This window comes from Acinonyx jubatus, chromosome B2 (assembly GCF_027475565.1).
Source record: "Acinonyx jubatus isolate Ajub_Pintada_27869175 chromosome B2, VMU_Ajub_asm_v1.0, whole genome shotgun sequence".
NCBI lineage: Eukaryota > Metazoa > Chordata > Mammalia > Carnivora > Felidae > Acinonyx > Acinonyx jubatus.
This window is the reverse complement of record NC_069385.1, coordinates 52,662,376-52,678,702: the sequence shown is the minus strand read 5'-3', so window position 1 is coordinate 52,678,702 and position 16,327 is coordinate 52,662,376. Positions and strand designations below refer to the sequence as shown.

General features: G+C 39.1%; 1 protein-coding gene and 1 long non-coding RNA gene across 3 annotated transcripts in view; one reads left to right on the top strand and one right to left on the bottom strand.

Annotated features, from left to right (window-relative positions):
- Positions 1 to 281: 281 nt before the first annotated feature.
- On the top strand, positions 282 to 15,277 carry LOC113598728 (uncharacterized). 2 transcript variants are annotated; one of them, XR_008298416.1, is made up of 4 exons: positions 282 to 3,558; positions 6,575 to 6,933; positions 9,570 to 9,755; positions 12,164 to 15,277. It is a non-coding gene; the product is annotated as an uncharacterized LOC113598728 (long non-coding RNA). The 2 variants fall into 2 exon arrangements; XR_003419433.2 differs by having other exon boundaries at positions 286 to 3,558; positions 6,575 to 6,670.
- The window catches only part of AK9 (adenylate kinase 9), a 130,550-nt gene continuing 115,152 nt past the window's right edge, over positions 930 to 16,327 (bottom strand). Inside the window, 9 exon segments of the mRNA XM_053222387.1 lie at positions 930 to 1,591; positions 2,008 to 2,122; positions 3,291 to 3,393; positions 5,337 to 5,435; positions 5,670 to 5,839; positions 7,405 to 7,601; positions 12,145 to 12,365; positions 12,469 to 12,615; positions 14,582 to 14,783. Coding sequence (XP_053078362.1) covers positions 1,389 to 1,591; positions 2,008 to 2,122; positions 3,291 to 3,393; positions 5,337 to 5,435; positions 5,670 to 5,839; positions 7,405 to 7,601; positions 12,145 to 12,365; positions 12,469 to 12,615; positions 14,582 to 14,783 — 1,457 coding nt within the window. The 3' untranslated portion in view covers positions 930 to 1,388.

Below are 16,327 nucleotides of genomic sequence, written 5' to 3'. Positions count from 1 at the left end.
ATAGGCTTCTAGCTTTTATTTAAACATCATTTTATTATGAAAATATACAAAAAATATACAGAACAGCCTTCTAGCTTTTAACATTGTTGAAATGATAGGGATCAAAGACAGCATGGATGAATCTGAAGGACATTATACTAAGTAAAATATGCCAGACAGAGAAAGACACATATTGCATGGTATCATACATGTTGTGGAATCCAAAAAAACAAAAAAGGTCAAGCCCATAGAAGCAGAGTAGAATGGTGGCTGCCAAGGGCTGGTGGGGGGTGGGAGGAGAAATGGGGAGATATTGGTCAAAAGGTACAACTTTCAATTATAATATGAATAAATTCTGAGGATCTAATGTACAGTGTGGGACTACAGCTAATAATGCTGTATTGTGTACTTAAAATTTGCTAACAGAGTGGCCCTTAGGGTTCTCGCTATATACACATAGAGAGACACACACAAAGTATGTGAGGAGTTGGATAAGCCGAGTTAACTTAATGGTGGGAAATATTTCACGATGTATACCTATATCAAAATCACCACGTTGAGCACTTTAAGTATATATAATTTTGTCAATTATATGCCAATAAAGCTGGAAAAAAAGAACTAAATCACTCATTTTAGAGATTAAGAAACAAAGGCTCAGAGAAACCAAGATCTACCTAAGATCACACAGTTAATGGTTGTATTTTTTATTTTTTGAAGAGCCAGTCTTGCTATTTCATATCCTAGGTTTCTTATACTGCTGCTGAAAAATTGATAATCTTATTTTTAAAATCTCATTCAAATTCAATCTAGTAAGCTCTCCTCTAACATACTTCTGGGTTAATGTCACATGATAAGACTAGATTTCATCATTCTCAAAATTGCAGGTGATTTATAATTACAAAATGATGTTTACAGCTTGCTTCTTGAATACTTAGGAAAAAGAAAAGCCATTTAGTTATTTCAAATGCATTTATTTTGTTGGGAAATTGATAACATGTCCTAGTTCATGACGTTTACAAACAGCTCTTTATGTTGAAAGTGTAACCAATGTTTCTATTTTATTTATATCAATGTTAATTTCATTTCTTGAAGCTTTCTAACACCTACTGAGCAATTTTCTTTAATGGAGACTGAAAATGTTAAAAAGGAAATTGAACAATAAATTTATTAAGTAAAATGAGTTACTCTAAATGGAATAACTATTTTGTTAAAGGAAGAATGTTCAGGCAATAATTTGTAAATTATATTAAGACTTATGCTTATAGAGGAAGGTGCACGCACTCCTGGCTGGCAGTGCTTTGAGTCCACCAGAAGGGAAAAGTCCTGCAGAGAGGGCCAGATTTTCAACCTATTTCCTTCCATCCCTTTCAGATAACTCTTGACATTCTGGTTGCAGTTACCCAAGCAAACTATCCATTAACTGGGTCTATATTTTTAAGAGAGAGAAAGGTCTGTAATTTATGATCGAAGTCAATGGCTCTAAACTGAGGTTCCTTGTATTTTTTGGTCATCTTGGCACCCAGATATGTAATGAGTTCACATCTCTCCAAAAATTGGTCCATCTTCTTCTTATACTTCCTTTTTGTATATTCAGAACCATTGGGATTGTAGGCTGCAGAAAATTTCACAGAACTGTAAATGTTTTCTGTTAGGTTAGTGAGTCATTAAATTAAAAAGAAAGAGAACTACATGTGTGAGACAGTTGCACAGCTATAGCTGAGAAGATATTCAAATCACACGTAAGATTTAGGGATTAATCCATTTTAGATCATAATTGCCTCTATTCACCTTTCTCTGTGGCATGGATTATGGAGAGCCGATTATATTACTTGTAATCCTTGCTTTAAAAACTAGAAACTCAATTTTGATATTTTCATCAAAATATTTGCTATCAACACACACACACACACACACACACACACACCAATGCAAACAACCAATCCAGCTCAACAATCCTATGCATTTATCACGTATACTACAATTAATGTTAAATTAGTGCCAAGTATCATGTCATTAAAGAAGACATACCTTTTAGGTGAAAAGCTATAAATAGCAGTGCAGATCTCTTTACACTTAAGAAGGGGAATTTGGGCTTTAAACATCCTGCTGCATTCATTGCTTTAATTAGTGAAGTTGCAATACCCTGCAGGTAGGGAACAATGTAAATCATATGTATGTTTGAATTTGGTTTCTTCTCTTAGTGGCAAATAGATAAAGAGGCTATTCTTTGCCTCTAATAGCCTCCTGGGGCTTATAAAGGTGGTTAGATGCCCACTTAACCAACAAGAAAGGAACACAAAGTACATTTGATTAGGAAGAATGAAAATTACAAATTGGCTGAATGTCAGGAAGGTGATGGATACATGGGCTTCATTACACAATTCTTTCTATTTTTATATTTGACATTTTCCATAACCAAATGTTAAAGACAAAAGAAGGGGTTCCTGGGCTCTGAGTTGTCTCGGCCCATTTTCTACTTCCATTGCCAGAGCTGACCAGATTGCCTCTGCTATCAGGACTCCTGACCACCTGGCAAGGAATTCCAGAGACCACAGTTGTCACTACGGTAGATTCTGAAGCCCTGAGCGGGCAGAGAAGATGTGAGGCCCTCCTGGTGAAATGTGGCCTTTTATGAGAATACTCCTCTATGGGTGAGCCTCATCTTGCCTTTTGATACTAAACCAGATTGAAGGCTCACTATCTAGGCAAGTCAAAAAAAATGATGTGGCTAAGAATTTGTGAGAAAAGTATGAAATTATTTATGCCCCAGGCATTAATTTTATAGAATTAAAAAAAAAACTTTTAAAATAGTGGTTGATTATTAGTGAATTTTATTCTGTGTAAAAAGAGTTATATTTAGATAAATAAAGTGTGACTTGAGTAGCATTTGGGGGCATTTGCCCCTAGATTTGGGGCAAAATATGATTTTGGTGGTTTAGCTGTGGTGCTTTTGCAACTCAACACTTTTGAGCAGTGACTAAACCTCTCAGAGACTGAATCTTCATATTACAAATTTAAAAATAAGAAAATTTAAATAAGAATCTAACCACAAGTCAACCGTAAATAATTTCATGACAATCTACTCTCTCTTCATTTTCCTGCAGGTATTTGGGGATTAGCTACAGAACCAAGGGTTTTTCTCACTTCTTCTTTTCACAACCACCCATAATCAAAATAGGTTAAGAGTGGATTTACAGCTTAAAAATCAGAAAACTCTGCCTTCAGCTTCATTGTTACCAAAATAAAAATTGTTAAAAAACAGATCGTTGTACTCTACTAATATATGAACATAGACAACCATGTAACTGAACCTGTTCCAGATATCCAGGCAAAGGAAGACTTGTGAGGTGTATGGGCTCCTTTAATGGGGGCAGTTTGTATGGAAGCTTCTGATTCCAGTATTTCTGCGGCAACCTAAGAACACAAAGTTCATCAGATGGATGCTCGCACATATACTCACCGTGAGTACATAGGGATGTGAATGTACAGGACACGACTAAGAGGTACAGTTCAGCAGCTGGTTTTCTCCACTGGGGAGAACGTGACAAGGGAGAAGGTCAGAGCTTGGAGCTCCTAGAGGTAGGTGCCATGTCACAAAGAGAAGCCATCTGAGTGGCACTTCCTCAAGTGCTCACCACAAGCAGAGGCGCACACACTTCCTCTTTCCGTGGGGGAGCTTACCTGCCATGTAAGAGCTGTCCCCACCCTCTCCACCGGACTTTGGACCCCCTCTGGCCTGTCTCCAGGTTTCTTTAGCACAGTAATTTCTCTCTGCCTCCCACCTTTGGCATTTCCTTCTTTATTGGATCTTTCCCATCCATCTGCATCTAAACATGCTCACACTGTCCCCATTGAAAAATACAAGGAAAAAGAAAAACTACCTTCACTCCATCAGTTCTCTATCACTTCTAGCAACTAGTGTCTTTTCTTTATACACTTCTTCAAACAGTGAGCTTTAGTGGAGATCACAAACTACTGCACAAATTCCACATAGTATTTTCGGAATACTATATGATCTGATCCACATGTTAGTTTTAGAAATTTGTATCAAAATTTCAAAAAAAACACCAAAAGTAAACAAAATTTAAAAAGAACTTTGGTTCCCAACTTCCTGTGAAACAAAGAAATGTCTGGCGGTAGATGAGCAGCTGCTACTCCCTTCACTTGGGGCATGCACGGTCCAAGTTACAGCGTGCAACCATGTCCGGTGGTCTCACTTCCATCCCGCTGCCCTCAGGTGCATCACCCTCTCAGCTGCTGTGTTTGTCACCTTGGGACGAGGCAAGGTCTTCATTTCTTCACCTTGCATCCCCTCTGTGGTATGCTGTAGTTGGCTTCTACTCATCTCACTCCACTGAAACCATTCTTACCAGGATCACCAATGACCTGTTATAACTTAAATCTGACACACATTTCGGCTCTTGTCTTGCTTGACCTCTAAGCAGCATCTAAACCTGCTGGCCACCGCCCCCGCCCCCCCCCCCCCCCCGGCTCTCTCCCCTCCTCCCCAGAGCCTCCCCAACCTGGCTCTCCTTCACCTCTCTGTGGGTTCTTCTTCATTCTCCTTGTAAGTTCTTCTCATATTTGTGTGTTGGTGTTTCTCGGGGCTTGGTTGGTCAGAAGCCCACTGCTTTGCCCACACTAGTCTTCATGGTTGACCTCAAACAGGCTGTATTATTTTGGACAGGATCATCCCAATAGCCTCAGCACTGGCATTCCTGCCTCCAAACCATTATCAACACTCCAATGATGGTCTCTCTCCAAAGCAGATTTGATTATAACAGGCAATGTATTCATTCTGCCTTTTGGATCAAGTTCCAATGATTTATGGTAACTTTACTTGACCTTCCACCCTCTGGCCCCACTCACCTTCTCTAGCTTCACCTCTCCATCCTTTTCCTCTCCACATCATGTCTAGTCAGGCTGAATTTCTTGGCAGTTCTGTGACTCCCCTGGGCCAGGTTTGTTTGCTTGGAACCTGTCTCTCTTTCCCGCCACTCACTCAATTCCCACTCCTCATTCAGGCCTCACTTCAACAGACAATTCAATCAGAATTTTGGGCCACACTTTTTCAGAACTCCTGGCATTTCCCCACCCTAAATGCCATCACATTCTTTGTCAATAGGTACATAAAGTCTATCTTACCCCGGAGCCTCAGGCTTTGGGACAGCAGGGACCAGTTCTTATTCATCATTATACATGTATATATATATATGTATGCATATGTGTGTCTGTACACAAAATATATATTTTGCTCACACACACACACACACACACACACACATGCACACCTCCCCGAGCATGGTGCACCAAATATAGAAGATGTTCAATATTTGTAACTTAGTGAATGGTCTCACCTCAAAAATTTCTCGAGTTTTTCTCGACTCTCACAAATATATATACGATCACGATATTCTAAAGCATAGTTAATGTTCCCAGGTATTAGGGCCTCATATCTGAAAGACAAAAAAAAAAAAAAAAACCCAAAAACAAAAAAACCCTGTTGTAAAATTACTATGCAGTATCGTGTAAATAAAGTGTCAAAAATGTTTAATTTTCTTCGAAGAAGAAACAGAACATTTTATAGTTAAATAATAGTGACCTTTTGACCCAAATATTAAGACTGTTATAGGAACTACCTATTCTGAGTAGAGATATCACCCTAAACTCCCACGAGGGTGAGGACCTGCCTGTGATTTCCATCCTGATAGGTCACTGGACAGTAGCCCTGGAGCTCCGCACACTTAGGGAATCGACTCTTCAGCTCCGACAGCGTCAGCCGTTTGGGGATCATGTCAGCAGGTGGTAGAGGATGAGGTGCTAACGGAGGCACATACAATTCTGGGTTCTTCAAAAATTTCTAAAGAAAATGATAACAGCAATCAGACCGTTTAAAACAGGAGTGCTACGCCAGTCAAAGAGACACCGAGGCTCTCCTGCTGTTCTCTCCGTTTTCAGCAGCAAACCATCTGAGAGCCACTTTCTGCACTACAGTAACTCGTTTCCCTGACTGCAAGATCCTTATAGTAATGCTCTGAAGTGATGACATCTAAGATCTCTCTCCCGATCTCACACTCACTCCCATATAAAACATTTATTGAGCTCGTAGTACGCGCCAGGCACCAGAGAGTGCACAGCCTCTTGCTGGCCTGTCTCCCTGCTCTGCAGTGTAATTAACTACTTGGGTGCTGCTCGGCAGGTGAATTAAGCCGTCTAGCTTCAGTTAGCACTCCGTAAAATGGAGGCGGCTGACCAGATACATGATCTGCACTGTCACTTCCAGTTTTACAATTCTGTGATTGCCATTTAAATATGCAGGAAGAAATAAATGCCTCCTTAATAAAATTTTTAAAATTCTAATTCTTCAGGGAAAGTAAAATGTCCAGAGGCATCTGATTAGTTTTCAGCTACCAACCTTTATCTCAAAAAATTACAGACATAATATTAGAACAGATTTGTATTCTGTTGCATTAAACAGAAATATAAGGTATATAGGGAATTGTAGTGATGAAGAAGTTTCCACTGACTGTGACTTCCCTTCTGTACTCTAGGAACTTAATCCCTTAGCTGCCTACCTTTTTTTCTTTTTTCACAGTACACAGACACATTTAATGATGGTTCCCTGTACAGAAGCTATGATGACTCCCTGTGGACACTTGGGCATGTCGGGAAGAAGCAGACTATCGGGACTGTAAGGACCTTGCAATCATCAGGAACAAGACAGATTCCTTCAGCTGTTGACTTGAACTCACTGTGACATATTGAGTGCCTGCTGAGCCAGAAGCAGCTGCCACTGGGAGGAAAGGGGAGGCTGCCACGGAGGGAATGCAGAGACCCCCCTTCTTTGCAGTGGGCCAGATTGCAGAGCATGGGAAATATTCCATTTGGTTCTCCTTCTTAGAGAGGATGTGCTGTGGAAGGGCTTGTTGTAAAGACTGATGCACATCTAGAGCAGTATGTTTTATGTCCTTTCTTGGCAACCTGACCTGATTGGGAAATAGCTCCTGGATGGAGAGTAACTACTCTTTCAAAGGTGGTTTAAAATACACTGTTTATTCATAACCATGAATAAACCATAACCGTAACCACAACCACAACCATAACCATAACCACCTGTGGGCTGGGTCCTGATGTTCAGCATCCCCACCACTGGTGGGAGTTGCTGTTGGGTCTCTCTACCTGTTAAGCTGAGGGCCCCTCACTGATCCTGAATCTCTGCTTTGTGCCAAAATATATCTTGGGGTGCAGTCTCAGGACTGGCCTCCGAGGTGCCTCATTGGTCTTAAAGTCACAGGTTCCAGTAATGGGGCTCCTGGTCTCCAGTTCCTGGGTGTTCCCAGCTGCACCCACCCTTTCCTATTTGATGAATCCCGACATAGGCATTTTCTTTCCCTAGTAAGTATTTGGAGTTAGGAACAAACTTACATTCAGATTTTCCTGAGAACTCATTTTATAATAGTGCCCTCTGAACTCTGCTGCAAATTTCAGTGACTCAGTTACAGAACAATCAATGAGCTCATATGATTCGGCCAGGCTGATAGGGCAGAACTGTCCAAATTCCCCCAGGCGAGAAATCAGTTCTTGAGGTGTGATACATAACTTGTCAATGCATGCAGCTTTTCCTATTAGTAACAGATTATTATTATCCTTTTTTTTTTCATAGAAAACACAGTGATTTTAGAAGTTAAAATAAATGCAAGGACATATGCATCATACAAATGCATACACATTGTAAAATTCCAAACAATAGAGTAAAAACTAAAAGTTTCTCTTCACACTTTCATCTTCTCAATTCATTGTTCCTCCAGGGAGTAATCACTGTTGAGTTTGTAACTCTTTCAGACTTTTTTTTCTATATACTTACATATACACATTTATTTTTTGCATATAGTATGCTTATGCCAGTATACTGTAAACATTATTCTGCAACTTGCTTTTATCAGTTAGTTGTGGTCTTTGACATCTTTTTTGACATATCAGTTTATATGATTTACCTAATTCCTTTTAATTGATGCTTAGTATTCCATTGTATAAATATACATATAGTTTACTTAGTCATTTATCTGTTGATGAATGTTTTGGTTGTTTTTAATTCTTAACTATTATAAATTATATATATGTTATAAGCCATATATGTATGTGTGGATATATATATGTATAATATCTATATATATATGTATATGCATATGTATATGCATATACATATATATATAGATATTATACATATATATATCCACACATACATATATAATATCTACACATATATATGTATATGCATATATACATACCCACTTACACACACACACACACACACATAAATTTGCTACATATTTTAAATTTTTCCATGGGGTAGATTTCAAAAGTGACAATAGTTTGTTGACATGATGCTACTGACACAAACCTCCCGTGTGCTCAGATGAGAAGGGAAGAAACATTTTACAAAAGTGACTAGGTTTACCATAAAGAGTCTATTTTTTTTAAGTTTATTTATTTTTGAGAGAGAGAGAGAGAGAGCACGAGTGGGGAAGGGGTAGAGAGAGAGGGAGACACAGAATCTGAAGTAGGCTCCAGGCTCTGAGCTGTCAGCACAGAGCCTCACATGAGCTCGAACCTATGAACCATGGGATCATGACCTGAGCCGAAGTCGGACGCTTAAACAACTGAGCTACCCACGCACCCCAAAAGAGTCTATTTTATTTTATTTTATATTTTATATATTTTTTTAATGTTTATTTTTGAGAGACAGAGAGACAGAGCATAAGAGAGGAGGGTGTGCAGAGAGAGAGAGGGAGACACAGAATCTGAAGCAGGCTCCAGGCTCTGAGCTGTCAGCACAGAGCCTGACGTGGGACTCAAACTCACAGACTGTAAGATCGTGACCGAGTCCGGACACTCAACTCCCTGAGCCACCCAGGCGCCCCTAAAGAGTCTATTTTAAAAAGGAAGAGCCCCAGGTCCTTCAGTGAACAGTTTTAAGAGTTTTCTCCCCAATACCGTACTGGAATGGGGATTCCAAAAAAATATGAGATGTTCTAGAAAATGAAATTATTTTTTATACAGCTTAGTTACAGTAAGTAAATTTTGACCCCCCCAATACATTTTAATGGTCCCTTTAACTAGTGAGAAGTTTTACCTTTTAAAAATTATTATTATGACTAGGAAGGTCTTAAATGAACTATAAAATTATGAAGCATAAATCATACTTTGTTATTATTATGCCTCAGAAGATCTTAAATTAACTATAAAATTATGAAGCATAACCCATACTTCATTATGTGATGATATAAACATAAAATTTATCCTTAGGACTGAAGTGATGATCTATAAGCCAAGGAATGCAGAAGATTTCTGGAAACAGTGGAAGCTAAGAGAAAGACATGGAACAGATTCTCTCCTAGAGACTTCAGAGACAGTATGGCCCTGGTCACACCTTGATTTTGAGCTTCTACCCTTCAGTACTATGAGAGAATAAATTTCTGTTGTTTAAGACACCCAGTTTAAGGCCTTTTGTCACAGCAGCCTCAGGAAACTAAGACAATTGCAAAATATCATGACTTCTGTCTTGTTGGCATTCTTTCTTGCCTTCTCAGCTTGTTCACTCGATAAGACAAGCTGCCATATTGGAAAGGACTACATGGGAAGAACTGAAGGTGGTCTCTGGGCCAACAGCCAGCAAGGAACTGAGGCCCTTAACCCAACAATCCTCAAGGAACAAAATCTTGTCAACAATACATGAACGAATGTGGTAGTAGATTCTTTCTCAGTTGGGCCTTCAGGTGAGACAATAATCCTAGACAATACCTGGATTAGGATTGTGAGAGACCCTGAAGCAGAGAAGCCAGTTACACTGTGCCTGGATTCCTGACCCACAGAAATTGTGCGTGCATGTGTGCGTGCATGTGTGTGTGTGTGTATTTTATGCTGCTAAGTCTTAAAATAATTTGTTATGCAGCAATAGATAAACTAATACACTATTCACCTGTTGTTTATGACACAGATGAAAGGCTAAGCCCTAATATTCCTTCCCTACAAAGGATATTAAACTATTATAATACTACAGTACTATGGTATAATAATTTATTGTATTATTAAAGAATATAGTATTACATAGTGCTATAATATCATACTATATGGTACTACAGTATTACAATCCTAGATTGCTCTTTAGCTCAGATGTGCTTAACCTCACCAATCCTGACAGGTTTCGTGACAGGGACAGGGTAATTTAGAATCATATGACTACAAGTCCTAAAAGATACTCAAATATCTCTTCTTCTGATTTTGGGGTATTCTTGATGACATCTGGCAATAACTACATATGTTATTCTGATGTAATAAGCAGAATGAGGAAGAGTCTCTTTAATCTTCTAGCCCTGACCTTGCTCCATATCATTAGGGTAAACTTTGGCTCCCCGATAGGAGATCATTTGAAAAGCATACAAAAGAAATGTGGAATGAAAAAACAAGTCAAGACTAATTTTAAACAATCAGGTACAGGTTAGATTATTAGGTGGAAGTTGAAGCAGAAGATCAACAGGGTAGTCTTCGATCAAACTATTCAAGGCAGAGGCATGTATATATGGAGTAATAAAGTGGATACCATGGTGCCTCATCCAGACCCCACTTTCAGGGCTGACGCGGCCATCCCCCAGATGCTAGCAACATCAGTGCTTACGGGTCACAGCTGCAATGGGAATTGCCCGTCTGTCATAGGTTAACCCCTCCCCCCACGCCCCCCAGAGTGATCTGTGTTGAGTGGCAGGCCAATGGAGGGATACAGAACCTGGGTCCTCCCCTCAATTTGGGAAACTCTGAAGGCCCATCCTAGCTCCAGGGCTCCCCTGTCTGCTGAGGCTTCTATTTGCACCACACGGCAGGTCAGTTTCTCCCTCCGTCCAATTCCAGTGTCCTCACTCCCCTCAGGTGTATCTCCTGATTAGGGTTGTCAGATAAAATACAAGATGCTAAGGGAGTTTAAATTTCAGATTAGCAATGATGAGTTTTCAGTATTTTTTTAGTATTAGAGTATTGGCAATATTTGCGACACACACTAAAAAATTATTTGTTATTTATCTGAAATTCAAATGTAACTGGGCATTCTGTATTTTTGTTTGCTTAATCTGACAACTCAAATCCTGAGAATACTTTCTGATTAAGCTTCTGGACACAACTTTTAATCTTGAATCTGTTTCCAGGGAGCCGAATCTAAGGCAAGGAGGGTGAAATCGGAAACAGAAATGAATGATTCACAATTTTTGCTTTCAAAGTCTGCGATGTAGTGTTTTACTAGTGTGATGCTAGCCAAAACTCACTGCGAGTTGGTTTCTCAAAACTCAATTCTTTTTTTCCCTGTACTCGTCATGCCATGTAATCCTCAGGGAAAAACAAATTCCTGGTCTGCAGAAAAACAGGAACCAGGGATACTGATTATACCCAAATAATGAAGCAAATCAAGACTAAATGATGCAGAATCCTCATTGCATTTTTCCTTGTACAAGATTCTCTTAGTCACGTTGCTCTCGTACCTTGTTACATCTTCTCTGTTAAACAAAGTCGCTAACCAAATGTCTCTACAGATAAATTCTTTGGAGTCATCACTCTTTTTAGAGATATCAGATATAGATAACTTTCCTTTTATTTTGTGTATTTCTAGAGAAAAATCAAGTAACTTAAAGGAATATATTTTCTTTCATGGATTCGAAATATATATTAAAAGGCATTTATGCTTACATTTAGTTTTTTATAGACTCAACATTTATCTAATACCATAACGGATAGAAATACTAAAAATAACTTTAATTCTAAGTTCATAAACAAAATTTTGCCAAATGTCATTCCACAGACCACTGCTTTCGTATGACTAGCATTCTTGAAACTTAGCTTCTTATGTGGCATTCCAAACACTATAAACTCTTCTAGTGAGAGGCTATGTATTACTTTTACGTGCTAGGTTCACACAGGAATTCAATAAATGATAGCCTGGGTAGTGGCAGTCATTTATTAGAACAGTTTACATGCTCCAGTAATTGGATAGTACCATATCCTTAAAATGCTGATTAAGATCGTGGGAACAAATGTTCAAATTGAATGAATTATGGTAACAAGAGTCAGGCATGTGTAGACTTTAATATTTTATTATATTTTAATAACAAGGTGTTTTCTTACCTGCGTTTATTCTTTCCAGGTATGTCTGCATATATTTATTCACCATTTGAACTTTCTTAATGACTTCATTCCACACCCACCATTTGCTGTGAAATCCATCAATCACATACCAGTTCTGATGTTGTTCTTGATAATATTGCCTAATCTCATTAATATTTTTGCGGTGTTTTGAGTTTTTGACTGCCATAATTTGTGTGCTATTGTGCAGTGGATAAGGCAAACTAATAACGAAACAGAATGAATGGAAAAAGTTGTAAAAAACATACTTGTTTCCTGGATGATTAAAGTTCATTTCTTTATCATTGCTTTCATCACACACATTACCTTGGTTCCTTTTTTTTTTCCAGGAACAATCTTTTGAAAATCTCCTTGGAAGGCACATCCAGCTCAAAGATGACCATGGGAATGATTGACCTAGATTCCAGGAGGCTGATTTGATACTTAGTTACAGGATAGCCATCGATGACAACACTAATAAGGGGAAACATGAAAATAATTCCAGATTTCTTTTCTCTCATACCTTCCTTCCTGTTTTCTAGAAGCAGTCTATCTCTTTAGGAGTAGCCCCATGGCCTTCCTTGTGTAACTTGATTTATTGTCTTTGTACTTTGCCCTCTTTATCTCTATATTTTTAACTTCAGTCAGCCCATGAGCCAGGTGTAGGGCAGCATACATACAGACACAGCTCTGAATTCATACACTTAGCATCACAGAGCTAGGCTTTGGCAGAATTCAAGAGAACACACATAATACCTTGAGCATTGTGTTATTCAATTGGCGCTATTACTTTAAGAAATGAAACAGTGCAAAGAGTATAGGTTTCAGAGGCAGACAGACTTAGATTTGAGACCTCGTTTGACCTCTCTGAGTGCCAGCTTTTAGTAAAATAGGGGAGATGATATTTAACCCTTACAGTTGTCTTAAAGACTTATAGATCTAGTATGTAAAGCAACTAGAACAGGAACTGGCACAACGAATAGTATGTTAGTAAGAGATTAAGCAAATATGGGAAAACAGTTGTGCTCTAAGCTTGCTTTTATACTAAAGTTCTGTGGGGAGGCCGGCGAGTGGGAGGAGAGACAGGGAGTTGGTGAGAGTAGCCCTGTGATATCTGAGAAAGAATGTTCCATCAGGACCCATCATGCCCCTGAGCAGAAATGACAGAGAATTTAAGTTAGTCCAACAGTCTGAGATAATGAGAGTATTACTATCAAACTCAGATGAGGAATAAAGGCTGTCCACAAATTCTGGGAGGAGTGACCCCCAAGGTCTGGAAACTCCCTCTGAGGTGGGAGCAGGCTGGGCCTGCCAGCTGGTGGTCTTCAAGAGGGGCTGGTTTAGAGGAAGTCACAGGACCCCCTCACTCCGTGCTCTGTGGCCAAGTCTCTAGGCAGTAGTTCTAAGTTCCATGGCAGAGAGAACTGTAAATTAATGTAGCCAGGCAAACCTAATAGAGAACGTTATGGGAGTGCCATTGATGTTTTGAGGTTTTTTTAATGGAGAGTAGCTCAATTTCTTTGCTTGTGAAAGGTTGCTTGAGTGACCGTCAGGATTAGAAACATTCAGGGTGACTAGGCAGTCACTATCCTGGTGTTAAGATGAAATAAAACATTTGTGACTCAGGGTTGTGTTCACTGAGATCCCTCGCATGCAAAGCTAAACACCAGGGAGGAGGTAACTCAGTTTGTGTAAGTCCCAGGGCCTTCCCTGGGGGAAAAATCTGACACCCCAGAATCTGCTCTTCTGTAACTGAAATTAAGAGAACCGGCCAAGGACTTGGTTAAAGAGCAGAGGCAGGGAAGGGCATAAAGGCTCCTACTGTAAGACAACTGTAAGTAAATTGGTGGGATTCTAGGTCAGTGACCTGGGCTCATGAGCAGGGCCTTGGCTTGCCCTGGCTTCTATAACTGGGTCTGGCCGGTGGCTGTGTTGGGAGAGTCATGGTTGAGCAGAGAAGTGTAAACTAAAGAGAGAGCTCAGGAAAGGGACCTTCCTGTCCAGATGTAGCATTAAGGGAGGGGCACTGCTACCTGTGCAGAGAGCTGGGCCAGTGCGAGACCATCTCTGTTAGACCAGTACCATCTGGGGGGCAGGGGAAGGCCACTCCTCCATCATTCCATGGGGCAGTGAGAAGGTCTACTAGGCTCTGGAAGTCACACTGGCCTCCTTTGTCAGCAGTGTAAGGCCAGAAACTTTTAGACGATACACAGGTTGCTACAGGGAATGCAGTGGCCAGCTTGCTATTCTGGCATATAAGTGTTCAAGCCAAGTTTTAGCCTGACAGAAAATTAAAAATATATAACCATGTAGGTGCCTAAGGTTTGAGAAGTAGATCTCACCCTTTACAAGAGCTTTAAACCTTGTTGAAGATAAGTGTTTTAAATTCTGTGAGTGATTTCTTGATTTAACTCCCTCCCCACCGGCCACTCCCACTTACCCCACAGTATTACATATACTTTCCATCAGAGATATTTCTAAGGCTTGAATAGCCAGTTCATCAGGTGCTGTCATTCCTTTATGAAGATGCCAATTTAACATGAGCGCCAGCTCTGTTTCTGGTTGGCTGTTTAATACATAACGCATCGCCTCTCCTATTGACAAGCGCTTTAAGCCATATTCACTTGAAATTTTTTTGGCAACTGAAAAAGGTTAAAACTTTAAACTTACTCCATTTCACAAATTCATCAGTCAACCTTATTTTTAATTTCTGGTTAATTGATGTCCACAGTGAGCTAATCTTCATATTCCCTGAAGAAATTTTGAAAGTCAAAATTGTTACATTTTATTGAACTAATACTGTCAAAGGTTAATCATTATGAATATTTCAGGTATGTGGCTAATGAGCCAACTCCGTGGGTTTTTTTCATAACCAAACCAATATTTAAGTGTTTTCTTCCTTCTGCACAAGGTAGCAAAATTTTTGAGAGCTTTACATGGCATCATATGTGTACTATTTATATTTGGAATTATGTCCAAAATAATAATCTAATACTCTAATAATCTAATACTCCTGTGTACTATTTCTATTTGGAATTATGTCCAAAATAATAATCTAATACTCCTGTGTCACCGAACACATGAAACTATATGTTTCCTCATCTATCTATTTATGGAATCCATGCTTCAATCAGAATAGCATATCCCTACACAGTTAGGTCTCAGTTAATCCTATAGGAAATAATTTTTAAAAATTATAATGGCGTACCTGACATTTTAATAGTAATTTATAACTCACAAGGCAATTTTTCTTCTGTGACTTTATCTGATATTTTCAACCATTCCATCAGGTGGATAGAATGAATATTGAAATTCTAATTTTATAGATGAGAGGACTCATGCCCACTAAAATGGAATAATCTGTCCAAAGTCACATAGGTGTTGCCATTGGTTGAAACAAGATCCATTTTGACTTCTGCTTCACCTAAATGAGACCATAGGCAAGGCTTTCAGTAACTACTAAATGTAGCCATGCTCTGTAATGGTCTATGCACCCTGCCTCATCGTGTCTGAAAACAGGAGAGTGTAGAGGACACTGAGAGAGCCCATCCTATCTCACGGGGAATGCAGATTAACTGACCACAGTTAGGGCCACCCCAAAGGGAAGCCCTTGCAAGAGCTACAGAGCCCTTAATCTTAGCTTTGCCATAAATGTTGAAATCAGACCTACTTTTTAAAGTTCTAATAATAATAAGGCTTTTATAATTTGATACCTTGTTAAAAGTTCACCTCTGTTTCAACAAAGAAATGGGAAATCAAAACAGTATGGTATTAACACAAAAACAGACACACAGATCAATAGAATGAAATAGAGCACCCAGAAATAAACCTGTGTGTATATGGTCAATTAACTTATGACAAAGGAGGGAAGAATACACAATGGGGAAAAGATAGTCTTCAATAAATGGTGTTGTGAAAACTGGACAGCTGCATGCAAAAGAATAAAACTGTATCACTTACACCATATACAAAACTATACTTAAAATGGATTAAAGACCTAAATGTAAGACCTGAAACCATAAAACTCATAAAAGAAAATATAGGCAGCAATCTCTTGGACTTTGGCCATAGCAATATTTTTCTGGACATGTTTCCTTGGGCAAAGGAAACAAAAGCACAAATAAACTATTGGAACTATATCAAACTAAAAAGCTGTTGCAAAGTGAAGTAAACTATTGATAAAACA